Source organism: Diachasmimorpha longicaudata, chromosome 19 (assembly GCF_034640455.1).
Source record: "Diachasmimorpha longicaudata isolate KC_UGA_2023 chromosome 19, iyDiaLong2, whole genome shotgun sequence".
Taxonomy (NCBI): domain Eukaryota; kingdom Metazoa; phylum Arthropoda; class Insecta; order Hymenoptera; family Braconidae; genus Diachasmimorpha; species Diachasmimorpha longicaudata.
In genome coordinates, this window is record NC_087243.1 from 2,839,857 (window position 1) to 2,852,269 (window position 12,413).

Here is a 12,413-nt window from a genome sequence, read left to right on the forward strand (position 1 = left end):
GGCAAAATTTTTTTTTTCCTCAATTCTCCAACTGGAGGTTCGTTTTCGCAGTTTGCTTCGACTCTTCCCTGACGTCGGGCACCGTCTGCCTGTTCAGCCTGAAGAATCCGTCTTACCCCGAGTGGATATGTCTCACTGAGTCCCCGGTGATGTGCCTGGACTTCAGCGTTTATCATCCACATCTTCTGGTCATCGGTTGCATGGACGGGACTGTCGCTGTTTACAATGTCATGCTGCCACCATCAGCTCCACAGTACAGGAGCAATGATGTTACCCAGAAGCATGGAGGAATCGTGGGAGAGGTAAGGTCATTCAGGGTATAAAAACCCAGGTAATGATGGATTAATTAACGAACGAGTGAGGCAAACAGTCGATTGATTTGTAGGTTCGATGGGCACCGGATACAGAAGAAGGGAATTTAACGTTCTACAGCATCAGCATCGATGGGAAGATCAACCACTGGGTCCTGAACCAGAACGAGCTGGGGTTGACGACGGTGATGACTCTGTTTCTGGATCGCTCCCCCATTCCTGGGCCTGATGGCACCCTAATTACCCTGAAGGGATGTGGCACCTGCATCGCGTTCCATCCGACGAAGCCTGACATCTTCCTGGTGGGGACCGAGGAGGGGACCATCTACAAGTGCAACATCGCCTTCAGCAGCACGTACATGCAGACCTACAGCGAGGCCCACAACATGCCGATCTACAGAATCGTCTTTAATAAATTTAATTCGGATATTTTCGCGAGTTGCTCGGGAGACTGGAGAATTAAAATATGGGAGGATAACAGGAAGGAACCTCTCTTCATGTTCGACCTGGGGGTGCCCATAGGCGATGTCCAGTGGGCTCCGTACAGCTCCACAGTCCTTGCCTGTGTCTCCAACGATGGAAAGGTGACGGTCTTCGATCTGAATGTCAATAAGTATCGACCGATCTGCAGTCAACCGGTTGTCAGCAAAAAAAGGAGCAAATTAACGAGACTCTGCTTCAATAATGAACTGCCCTTCATCATCGTGGGGGACGATAAAGGTACTGTCAACACTTTGAAGCTCTCCCCGAACCTCAGGATCAAACCCAAACCGACTAAGAAGCAGATGCATCTGTCTCCAGGCGAACTGGAGACTTTGAAGCTGGAGAAGCTGCTGAGTTTTGTCAGGGAACCCCCAGTGCTGGTGCCACCACCAGATGTTAGGACAGCGGCTTAAGGTGGGGGTTTTTAAGCTGTTGGAACGGGATTTTGGGAACTGGTGGAGTTCTATTATTATTTTTCAGAGCAATTAACCACAATTATTATTAACATTCTATCGTGGGGTTCATTTAAGACAATTAGGAGGCAATTAACAGTATTCATGAACTTTTATTGAATGAAATTTACATACTTTGTCGAGAGAAAATATTCCTAAACCTTGACATATCTATACAGTTCCACCCAATGACAAATTAATATCCATTTTAATGAGTTTACAATGTGGATTTTTTAATTGCATAATACCTAGACATCCGATAGAAAAATTCATAATTTGTTCGCTGGTAAATCGAGATAATGTTGGCACTATACATTGAAAAATTGATTTTCGATCGTATCATTGAAATTGAAGGGACAATAATTAGAGATAAACTCCCTTCGAATTATTGGTAATTGCAATTGCTGATCGGAATTCAGTTTGAGGAAAGAAATATTGAGTTTTAGGAATTTTAATGACTATTTAAAAACAATCAATGACTTTCTAATTACAATGTGAAAATCATCCAAGGTAATTAGAGTCAATTTGGAGGCTCTTGTTGATTGTTTGACTGATCGAGTCAATTGAATATCTTTCCAGGTAACTCCGGATTCTCCACAACCCCTTTATAATACTTAATCTCCAAGAAATCCCTGATGTTATTCGGACTTGACACTTGTCTCCCGGCGAAGTCAATGCTGGACATTGGATGGAGGAACTGCTCCGGGAAGTCCCTGTTCTTCAAGAACCACGAGTCCCTCATCATCGTGCCATTTTTAACATAAAACGGCAGGAGATTGACGTGCAATCTATTAGACTTCGAGTACTGAACCTTAAAGAACTCGCCCTCAGTTGCTTTCTCCCAGACGAAGCCGTAGTTATCGGCTACAGGTTTACTCCTGGCCTTAACCAGCCAGGGGCATCGATTAAGATCATCTCGATTAACCCCTATCTCCACCTGGTAGTCCCAGGGGAGGATGTCTCCGTTTCTCATCGCCCCCAGGAGGGAACTCCCCTCCAGCCAGTATCTGATCCCTGACCTCTCCAGGTTATCGAACACGTGTTGAGCGACTTTTCTCAGTCCTGCCAGGCAACAGGGTGGGGTGTAACGATTCTGGTAGAGGTACGAGGGCACCCCATTCACGATTGACCCAAAGCAACGCTGGGTTTCCCTGGAACAACCGAACCAGTCCACGGAACCGGTTGTCCTCGTCACTTTTTTAATTCCAAATCGCTCGAACATTGATCTCTCCCGTCGCTGGTGGAGCTGTTGGAGCTTCCACTGGGATTGCTGACTCCGGAAGAGGGGTTTCCCCTCGTTCAATTGATGATGCATCAGCTGAATCTGATGCAGAAAATCAGGGAAGTCAAGGATTTCAGGGAAACGCTACGATTTTGGGGGTTTTGAAGTTTAAGAGGGGGTGCAATTGATTTGTTGATCAATTCGGTGATTAATTACAATTTTAACAAGTTGGATATTCACCTTGAGGCCAGTGACACTCGTCTGGATGTAAAAACTCTCCATGAACGGCAGCATGAATGGATCCGGTAGTTTTTTCAGGGCATTAACGTCTATCAGGATGGCATGTCGTCCCATTATCGCGTCACACAGTTGACCAGGTACTTTCGATAATCGCAGACTCCACTCCTTTACTTTTAGAGTCAGCTCCAGACATGCCAGCTGGTTTTTACCAACTGGTATCGCTATTGCACCAGTGCGAGAGGCCTTGGTGACAGCTTCCTGAGTGGAAATAATCCAGTTGCGATTAATTGTTTGAAAGATTTGGTGATAAATTAAAAAGAATTTCAATTCAAATTTCCATTCTTCCTATAGACAATTAGGGTACCTCATTTAGGAAAATGATTAGCATTAGGTCATTTATTAGTTGATGGCAGTCCAGTAATTTACCTGTATCACTTGTTTACTCGACATCCTCGTGGAATCCGGCAGAAATAGGACGAATTTCGTGCGAACATAGTAGAGTGGATTTCTCTCATCAAAGGACTTGTTAAATTCCGGCTGAAGATTAATCAGCCTTACGTTTCTGAATGTATCATTTGAAAAGTTGATTTCGAGTGGCGGGTAAGGCAGCTCATTACAAACAATGAGAATGGACATGGCAGGAAAGGAATTGAGGACGGATTCAACCGTCGACGCAACATCATTATCAAATGTCTCAAACTGTCTCACCACTATTGTAACAAGACGCGCTAATCGACGATGAAGTCGTTGAGGAGTGTCGTGAGTTGATGATGACAATGAGGTTGCCGGTTTCGACAAGTGTTGGGACGTAAATAGCCACCATATTTTGTGCCATATTATTATGTTACCGAGAAGAGCAAGCACCAACAATGTTCGCACGAACTTCACTCGCATTATTGTTCAATCGATTGTTAACAGCATTTTAATTATTGAGCTTTGGCGGACGGGTTTTGGGGGGGAATTAAGCAACTTCACTTTTCGGACAACAACCCTTCGTGGACCACCATTTTTTCTGGATTTCCATGCTAACGGGAGTCGCGCATGCGTTCCCAGCTTCTCCAGGAAGTTCATGACAATTGTTTTTGGGTAAATTAACGGCGATAATTATTTTTGGGCGTTTGTTTTAATTAATTGAGAGGCTAAACCCTTGGAAAGTGACAGGACCTCAGGGATAAATCCGGTTTGTCGTGTGCAGGGAAATGAATAAGATACAATAGAGTAAAAAGTTCTGCATAATTAATTTTATTAAATATTGTCCAGCGAATGTTGAATAGGAGTGTTTGATAAAAAAATTGTATTTTATACAAAAATCGATAGACAATCATTAGATCATCATTTTTGGTTAAGGCTTGTATGGCTTCACAAGGTTCTCCGAAAATTCTTTGACAAACTCCACACCCCGCACCTCCTTCTCCAGAAGTGGAAGTTTTGTGACGTGGAAATCCTCATATAAATCCCTAATCTGGAGAAAAAATACCAATAACTCATTAGTCATCGTAATTGGGTAAACTACATAATTATGCAGTCAAGTATTTAATTCTGAGGCTCTCCATTGTCTTCCTTACCTGATCCAAATACTTTTCTTGAACTTTGTGCCTCGCCAGGCACAATCTGCATGGCACATCGCCCTCCCTCAGGAACAACAATTGATTAACAATAATATTGTGCGTATCAATTCCACATTTTGTCAACTCCTGCACGAGTCTCTCTGTCTCGTACAGCGACAAAAATTCCGATATACAAACGCATACGAATGTCGTCTGCTCTGGATCCCTGAACTGTTCATTGACTTGTCTGATGATCGCCAGCATCTCATCAATCTTATTTGAAAACGTATCAACGTTGAAGTCCGTCATACCGAGGAGAGAGCTTATTTGAGTTATGAACGGGCTAATTTTCATTTTTAATCGCATCAGCTTCCCCAGGCTCTTCTCCACGACTTGGGGGAATGACAGGAGCCTGAGGGTGTGTCCTGTGGGGGCTGTGTCGAAGACGACTACTGAGAAATTCATCCCTTTGACGAGTCTGCAATTAAATTAAATTTTTACTGGTAAACAACTTGTGAAAATCATGACCTGGAGGTCTTAACAGATGTTTTACGGTTCGAATCGAACTCATATCTTATTCCTGACGTAATTGGCACTCACTTCATGACTTCTGCGTAGCTCATCGCCTCGTCAATCCCAGGGAATCCAGCTACGATCTCTTGCATAACATTGCGACTCAATCTCATCGCTTCTCCTTCAATTACTGTACCAAAATGTTGATAAAATTATTCATTAGTCAGTTCTTTCCCAATATTTCAAGGAAATGCCAATTAATTTTCTCCAATGAGGACTCGGACTCACCATGTTCATTTTCAAAATACTCCTCTGGCAGCTCAGTCAGCCCCACATTGGGATCAATCTCCATAGCAAAAAGATTATCAAAACCCTTGACCTTAGTTGGCACTTTGCTGAACTTTTGATCGAATGCATCTGAGATATTGTGAGCTGGATCAGTGGAGATGATGAGGACATTCTCTCGTACCTTTGACAGTTGAACAGCCAGTGAGCAGCTGCAGAATCAAATTCCCCAATCAATTGTCACATAAAAACGAAGCAATTACCTCGACAAAGGGACGATGATTACCTGCAGGTGGTCTTCCCCACGCCCCCCTTCCCCCCGACGAATATCCACCTGAGGGACTTCTGCTCAATGACATTTCTCACAGATGGTTCCAACTGTTGGAGGTCGTCCTCGACATTTCCACTCATGTTTGACATCAGCAAAACAGTTATCTCATGAAACAACAACAGACTCGAACAACTAAACTAAATTTATCCAGGAGCCACTTCACTGGGAGGTGATAACAATAACAATGATCTCGAAGAGACACCAATGAGTTAACACAAACCCTGACTTACGTGGCTCAACATGACGATCAGCAGAATAATCTGGAAACAGTACAATTTTGAGGTTATGTTTGGTGTCAAAGATCGCCACAAGATGGCGCCACTCGGCAGTTCTCTCGAAAAAATTCGTTGCCATGACGACGTCACGCGCAGGTACACAAACGATTTGTTATGAATGTTTGTTAATAATAATGTGGGGTAATGGTGGGAAGCAGGTTTTAATTGTTGGATTTATTTATTTTTGGAGGATTGAGGGAGCCATTGGAACCGATGAACAGACACTCGACCCTTTTGTCATCCCCTTCACTGATCCTAGGGATTGCTCCCTGAGGAAGTGCTTCGATGCTAGTATTGGAGTTTGCAAATCACCTGGTATGTACTCTTTTGATCAATTAATCGAGTGACCGTGGTCAGACGTAACGAGAATAGAACAGGGGGCGGATCTTGTGAATTTGTAGGTTATGTCGTTCGTGAGAGGTTTAAAAGGAAATTCGCAAAGAAATTTTCTGCTGGGGATTTTATTCTTAACAAAAATGACTCACTGTCTTCTAGAATAATCGGTTTAACAGATAAACAAACAATTAACAAGAGATAAATCGAGAATTAACGTTAAGTAAATCAAGTTCATTTAATTTACGAAATAGAGTAATCTTCGGTCAATGTTCAGGTACTTGCTCAAGTGAATTGAGGAACGAAACCCTTGGAAAGTGGTCAGACTGTTCCTTACTCTGTCCTTCGGCTGATAAAAGCTGCAGGACAATTGTTGACAACAATCATGAAGCTGAAATCGAGGATTCTCACTACGTTATCACCGAGTTATCACCAACAACTCCATTGCAGTGTCAGTTACCTGGTGATAAGTCCAATCCTCGTGGCAGTAATGACAGTTGTCTTCCATCAGCCACTGGAATTCGAACCTATTGTCTTCACAGAAATATCTCCAGCAACTGGCAGGACGTCAAGAGCAATTACCTGATTAATTTCAGTAATCGTAGTATTGACAGTTACTACTTGAGGAGGGAATTGCAATTCGTCGTCGCCTGGTGTGGGGAGGGGGATCCTGGAGCCTGTGAGCATCTCTCGAATATTTGTGTCCTGACGTTGAGAGCAGAGAGTTTTCCCTGCCAAAGATTTTTGGGGGAGACTCCACCGAGAAGGCTGTTCTGGGCTGTTGGAAACCCCAAAAGCATTTTGGAACGCAGGGGAATTCCCAACAAATTCAAACTGTCGAATAAAGATTCTGTAAGTTATTAATTAATTTATCCAATTGATCGATGAATTGGAAGATTTGATATAATTTGTGATTATTTTCTTTCGCAGCAAAACAACAGACTCAATTTTATTTTCGCCAAATACTCGTTGAGAGGCGCCTTCAGATCCTATTCCGACTGGATATCTCCGTGCTCGTTCTTCAAGAACGTGAGGTTTGGGATAAATGGTGATAAAATCTGCTGGACCTCCGCCAAGGAACTGATTGACCTCAGGACCACATTCTACGTGCCTTATCTCTCCTTCATTGCCAACGATAATAAAAATAAATATCTGTATCCACTGCCAGTGTTAGTGAAGAACGAGACAGTGGACATGAAGGACACCTCCCGGTGGGTTCTGATGAGCAAATTTTTTATGGTGGACAAAGTCACTGGTGCAGGAGTCCCCATGGCATCGGACAATTTTTCAACAGTTCCAGAGATCGAGATACTTCGTTATGTCAAGTCATTGACTATTCAAGTTCGTGCGCAAGAGAGGAAGGAACGGGGAAAGATTTTTCCTCCTTTGATCGTTCTGGAATATGGGGAACTGACTCAGGATGATGTAGAGAAAAATGTGGAGATTCCCATCGAGTACAGAATCATCTTCAAGTTGAGTGAGAAGACGACCAACTTGTGGATTAAGGTAAACAACTCGAATATTTCACCGCCAGTTTTTGATGAATATCTCGGAATCAAAGCAAGATACGAAAATTTTGATCATAACGTTTTTTGTAGAGTGAATTCCGCTCTACAATAAATGTTCTGACAAAAATTTCGCTATCGCCCTTAGATCCGGAGATATTGGCAAAAACTCAAGTCAAGTTATGTCGATTCCCCAGCTCGCTGTTGAATTACTTTTCTTTTAATTTTTATTAATAAAAATTAATGAAAAATGTCTTGCTACTGATTAATAATAATTATAAATGTCCACAGGTTGGAATGGGGGTGGCTTCAGGGCTCTCCCTGATTTACGCGATATTCTGCACGTTCAGCCACTTCCGGAGAAACAACAACAGCGTTCCAATCCTCAAATCCCTTGGTTGTTTCTTAATCTACTACTGTGGAGCCTTCGGAACGGAGCTACTCATAATCTCCACCTCCGTCTGCCTCTCCGCCTTCATCTTCTACAAGGGCCAGACAGTCCTCCACATCCTCCTCCCCACCGAGAACACCGAGAAGTTGATAAAGATCTGTGCAATTGTCGCATTCACATCGAAAACGATCGAAATAATCGCACTGGTGTTCCAGTTACGAAGTGTCAACCTCTTCTTCATCGACTGGGAGACCCCCAGGTGCATAAATCCCCCCACGAGCTACGACTCCCCTCACACATCCTTGAAGAAATCCTACAATCAGAGATTTCGGAAAGACTCTGGACACTCACAACGAGCACCTGGAGAAGCTGCTGCCTCTCGAAGGAACAAAACCCCATCGAAGTCGAGTCAAGGTAGCACACCCAGTCGACAATCAGCGAGTCGAGACCTGGAGGCTCTGGATCAATTTTCTCCGAATTATATTGACGCCAATTTCTCTGTTGATGAACATGACATCAAGCAGAACACAACTGTCAGCATGTGGAGGACTTACGTCGTTGCTAACGAGTGGATAAAGATGAAGACTAAACGGAAAATTAATTTGTTGCTTCACGTTTTTGCAACTTTATTTTTTCTCGAGGTTAGTTTATCTTCACTGATCAATCAGACACTGATTAAGGGATCTATAGATCCATTATAACGTTAATGCATCCTCTGGGATAAAAAAGATGAGGTTTTATGTTTAATTACAGGTTTTGGGACTGAAAAATTGGGCCCTTGCGATTCCCTCGTTAAAACCTCCTCGAGAGCAAATGGATTTCATCAAAGAGAGCTTCACCCTGAAGATTGCAGTTGGATCCTTAACGTACCTTCTTCTGTACTCCGTCCAACTGTTGACGTCAATGTTATACACAAAATACTACAAAAATCGTCTCCACGGTTTTGTGGACTTGTGCTCAGTCGCCAACGTCAGCATCTTCATCCTCGTTCACGAGTACTACGGTTATTATATTCACGGAAGATCGGTTCATGGATTTGCTGATACAGATCTCCTCACGATCATTCAGGATCTGAAGCGAGAGGAGGACAATCTCTGCGCCCACAGGGGCCTCATTCCTGGTACCACTGATCAGACGTTTGTCCTGTGTGTGTCCAAGACATTCAAGTCGTTTTATGATTCCGTGGCCATGAGGGATCCGAATGAGAGAAAATTTTCCCGAAAACACGCGGTGGGCCTTCCCAATTGGGACGAGAGGTGGAAGATCCATTTGACGATTAAAAAATTTCTCGCTGGATTTTTGGATCATTGTTTCAAAAATGTTGAGTATACGATCAAGGAGAGGCACTTGGTGGAGAAACTCCTTGACATGGAGTTCATGGACAGCAGTAGGGACAAATCGATTTTTTATATCGATACGAAGTATTCGTTCGATCAGGCTTTTTTTTATGGAAACGAATGGGCCTTGGCGACTTTCGAAGCGTCAGTTTTTGTATTAATTCTCGCATTCGGTGGTAATTACGTGTTTTCCGCTGTTGGAACTATTTTTTTATCCTCAATCATCGAATTGGCAGTTAAATTCGATATGAAGAAGAATTTGGCAGGAAAAACATTGATTGATGAACGATTTCTATTGTCGTAGGAGCAATAAAAAAATTTTGTACCCAATTAATTAGTCATAAGACCCAGAACCAGTGAACACATGATGAGGTAATTAATGGAGTAATTTGTAACTACGAAGTTGGCGATGATAATTTAGTTTAATTAATTATTCGATACTTTATTTTTCGAGCTTACGACCTATCAACTACTTCACATCAATTGTTTAAACGAAACGTTCCTAGTGGTCCTTTCCATGATCGTCGTGATGATGCCAGGGATGGTAGTCAATCCCCAGGTAATTTTCGACAGCAATTGTTATTCCAAATGCAATTACACCTGTTGGCACTCCTGTGAATAGCACCCAACCCAATCGGCTCCATGGAGTGCCAAATTTTTTCTGATAACACCAGACATAATTCCTGGCCCAGGGATCCTTCAGTCCAACCTTGGCTAGGTTTTCTTGGAGCTTCATGAGCACTGGTGCATCCTCGATTTTATAGATATCGGCACTGGGAACCTTGTAGGGGGGTTCGTGATGATGTCCATGACCACCCATCGTGAGGATTGTTTATTCTGGTGAAATGGAAGAGTATAAAGAGGTTAGGACCACCTGATTCTGCCCTTTTCCTTCCAAATTGACTTTGAAAAATGCTGAGAACTTTGAAAATATGTTCTTGAAGGAGAGTTATAGGTCAGGACAGTGTTGTCATTGTCATTTTAATGATTAGAAGGCTCTGAGAGGTTAATTAAGAATTAAGTATTGAAGGGAATTGAATAAATTATTCCTGGGAGTATTTTCTGCTGTTTTAAGTAATTATTTGTTGAGGGCAACAAATAAATAAATTAATGAGTCAGTTGGGGATCATAATTAAGAGTTAGAGGTTAATTAGTTTTGATATGTCAATAATTCTGGTGGGGACTGATGAGTTTGGTATGACCATAACCTCTCAAGACTGCAAAATTACTTTCAATCACTTTCTAAATGAAAAATATTCGTCACCAAAGAGTTATTCCACTCACTTTGTTCAGTTATTGCAAGTTGACAATGTTCCAGGACACGAACAACAATTATTACGTAATTAATAACCTCTCCTGTCTTCCTGAGTAACTGAACTTGGAAGTCTAGTGACAAAACAGGGGATTAGTACCTCGGATCACCACGTGTGGCGCTGCGGACGCTGTGTTCTCACTCTGGGACACAGATGGCGCCACTTGAAGTTACCATCAGCCGAGCGAGTTCCGCCCCCGACACACAGGTGTCGCTAGTGATATTTAGATTTTAAGTATGTATTTAAAAATAAAGGAAGTAGTTTTGAGAGTTTGTAAAGGCACTACAAACGAGGAGAGAGTGACTACAAACGATGCAACCAATCCATTTTTGGATAACAAAAAAAGAGGGGGGTAAGGCTTGTAATTTCTGTAGAAAAAAAAATAAAAATATTTTTTCTCACTCCTTGGTTTTTCTGGGGGGGCGTAGACACCCGGGGGATGCTGATTTTCCCAATAAAACATCCAAATCACCAAAAAAATGCTTCTTCTTCCTTTATATATAATAAAATTGCACTAGTATTAACTTGCGCTGGGTGGCGCAGACGGTAGAGCGCCGGCCTTTCAAATAAATGACTGGGGTTCGATTCTCGCCTGTATAGATTTTTTTTTTTCTGAAAAAATGGTTTAAAATTTTTTTTTTTGCTTCTGGGCCTTGGGGGCACCCAGGGGAACCTCCAACGCCAGGAAATTCCCCTCCCGGACGCGTAGATCACCCCCAGGCGCTATAAAACGTACAAAAAAATAAAAAAACCGGGGTAAAACTGGTAATTTTTGTAGGAAAAAAATAAAAGTATTTTTTCTCACTCCGTACCATCCCTAGGGGTGCGTAGGCACCCAGGGGATGATGATTTTCAAGCAAATTTCGCGTTTTTCAATTTTTTTTCCCCAAAAAAAATGGTTTTTAATTTTTTTCGGGAGGTTCCGGGCGTTGCCGCCAAGTTTGGCCACCGGAAGTGCATTATACTAGCCTCCCCGGACCCGAAAATAATTTTTTTAGCCAATCGATTTTTTTGGCAAAAATGGAAAGGGGTTAGCCTTCAATTTTTTTTGGCCAAAAAGAAAAAGGTTTTCTTTTCGGGTTTTTTTTGCTTGGGTGGCCTTGGGGGCACCCAATGGAATCTCCAGAGCCCGGAAATTCCCCCCCCGGTCGCATAGATCGCCCCCCACACGCCAAAATAGGTACAAAAAAGCGAAAAACCGGCGTAAGGCCTCTAATTTAAGTAGGAAAAAAAAGAAAATATTCTTTGTCACTCCTTGGCATCCCTGGAGGGCGTAGACACCCGGGGAATGACGATTTTCGCAATAAAACATGCAAATCACCAAAAAAAATGCTCCTTCTTCCTTTATATATAATAAAATTGCAGCAAGATTAGCTTGCGCCGAGTGGCGCAGGCGGTCGAGCGCCGGCCTGTCAAATAAATGACTGGGGTTCGATTCTCGCCTGTATAGATTTTTTTTTTTTTTTTTAAATGGTTTAAAATTTTTTTTTTTGCTTCTGGGCCTCGGGGGCACCCAGGGGAACCTCCAACGCCAGGAAATTCCGCCCCCGGACGCGTAGATCACCCCCCAGGCGCTATAAAAGGTAGAAAAAAATAAAAAGATCGGGGTAAAACTTGTAATTTTTGTAGGAAAAAAATAAAAGTATTTTTTTTCACTCCGTACCATCCCTAGGGGTGCGTAGGCACCCAGGGGATGATGATTTTCATGCGAATTTCGCGTTTTTCAATTTTTTTTCCCCAAAAAAAATGGTTTTGAATTTTTTTCGGGGACTTCCGGGCGTTGCCGCCAAGTTTGGCCACCGGAAGTGCATTATACTAGCCTCCCCGGACCCGAAAATAATTTTTTTAGCCAATCGATTTTTTTGGCAAAAATGG

The 12,413-nt window shown here is 42.6% G+C and overlaps 5 protein-coding genes across 7 annotated transcripts in view; 2 read left to right on the top strand and 3 right to left on the bottom strand.

Moving 5' to 3' along the window:
- The window catches only part of LOC135171251 (dynein intermediate chain 2, ciliary), a 40,205-nt gene extending 38,305 nt beyond the window's left edge, over positions 1 to 1,900 (top strand). For all 3 annotated transcript variants that reach the window (XM_064137666.1, XM_064137667.1, XM_064137668.1), the window contains exons 4-6: positions 52 to 302; positions 386 to 1,208; positions 1,826 to 1,900. In XM_064137666.1, the coding sequence (XP_063993736.1) occupies positions 52 to 302; positions 386 to 1,207 (1,073 nt within the window). In that variant the 3' untranslated portion in view covers position 1,208; positions 1,826 to 1,900. The remainder of the gene's footprint in view (positions 1 to 51; positions 303 to 385; positions 1,209 to 1,825) is intronic.
- Positions 1,359 to 3,602, bottom strand: LOC135171252 (ribitol 5-phosphate transferase FKRP). The gene is made up of 3 exons (XM_064137669.1): positions 3,135 to 3,602; positions 2,709 to 2,966; positions 1,359 to 2,570 (listed from the first exon to the last, which is right to left on the bottom strand). Exons 1-3 carry the CDS (start codon positions 3,600 to 3,602, stop codon positions 1,806 to 1,808), a joined length of 1,491 nt encoding a protein of 496 aa, XP_063993739.1. The 3' UTR covers positions 1,359 to 1,805.
- A 332-nt stretch (positions 3,603 to 3,934) lies between these two features.
- On the bottom strand, positions 3,935 to 5,476 carry LOC135171257 (ATPase ASNA1 homolog). Its single transcript, XM_064137674.1, has 5 exons — positions 5,340 to 5,476; positions 5,057 to 5,265; positions 4,856 to 4,958; positions 4,274 to 4,733; positions 3,935 to 4,170 (listed from the first exon to the last, which is right to left on the bottom strand). The coding sequence occupies exons 1-5, from the start codon at positions 5,471 to 5,473 to the stop codon at positions 4,051 to 4,053; spliced, it is 1,026 nt and encodes a 341-aa protein (XP_063993744.1). The 5' UTR covers positions 5,474 to 5,476; the 3' UTR covers positions 3,935 to 4,050.
- Positions 5,477 to 5,623: 147 nt separating this feature from the next.
- Positions 5,624 to 9,773, top strand: LOC135171248 (meckelin). The gene is made up of 6 exons (XM_064137653.1): positions 5,624 to 5,755; positions 5,850 to 5,974; positions 6,270 to 6,844; positions 6,923 to 7,498; positions 7,789 to 8,529; positions 8,642 to 9,773. The coding sequence occupies exons 1-6, from the start codon at positions 5,625 to 5,627 to the stop codon at positions 9,527 to 9,529; spliced, it is 3,036 nt and encodes a 1,011-aa protein (XP_063993723.1). The 5' UTR covers position 5,624; the 3' UTR covers positions 9,530 to 9,773.
- Positions 9,728 to 10,045, bottom strand: LOC135171225 (NADH dehydrogenase [ubiquinone] 1 beta subcomplex subunit 3). The gene has a single exon (XM_064137613.1). It carries the CDS (start codon positions 10,043 to 10,045, stop codon positions 9,728 to 9,730), a length of 318 nt encoding a protein of 105 aa, XP_063993683.1.
- Positions 10,046 to 12,413: the final 2,368 nt, after the last annotated feature.

Coding starts and splice junctions, on each gene's coding strand:
- LOC135171252 (XM_064137669.1), bottom strand. CDS start 3,602: ATGCGAGTGAAGTTCGTGCGAACATTGTTGGTGCTTGCTCTTCTCGGT. Junction 2,967..3,134: donor CGAGTAAACAAGTGATACAG/GTAAATTACTGG, acceptor ATTTCCACTCAG/GAAGCTGTCACCAAGGCCTC. Junction 2,571..2,708: donor CGAGTGTCACTGGCCTCAAG/GTGAATATCCAA, acceptor TTTCTGCATCAG/ATTCAGCTGATGCATCATCA.
- LOC135171257 (XM_064137674.1), bottom strand. CDS start 5,473: ATGTCAAACATGAGTGGAAATGTCGAGGACGACCTCCAACAGTTGGAA. Junction 5,266..5,339: donor GTGGGGAAGACCACCTGCAG/GTAATCATCGTC, acceptor TTGATTCTGCAG/CTGCTCACTGGCTGTTCAAC. Junction 4,734..4,855: donor AGCTACGCAGAAGTCATGAA/GTGAGTGCCAAT, acceptor ATTTAATTGCAG/ACTCGTCAAAGGGATGAATT.
- LOC135171248 (XM_064137653.1), top strand. CDS start 5,625: ATGACGATCAGCAGAATAATCTGGAAACAGTACAATTTTGAGGTTATG. Junction 5,975..6,269: donor TGGAGTTTGCAAATCACCTG/GTATGTACTCTT, acceptor GTCAATGTTCAG/GTACTTGCTCAAGTGAATTG. Junction 8,530..8,641: donor CAACTTTATTTTTTCTCGAG/GTTAGTTTATCT, acceptor GTTTAATTACAG/GTTTTGGGACTGAAAAATTG.
- LOC135171225 (XM_064137613.1), bottom strand. CDS start 10,045: ATGGGTGGTCATGGACATCATCACGAACCCCCCTACAAGGTTCCCAGT.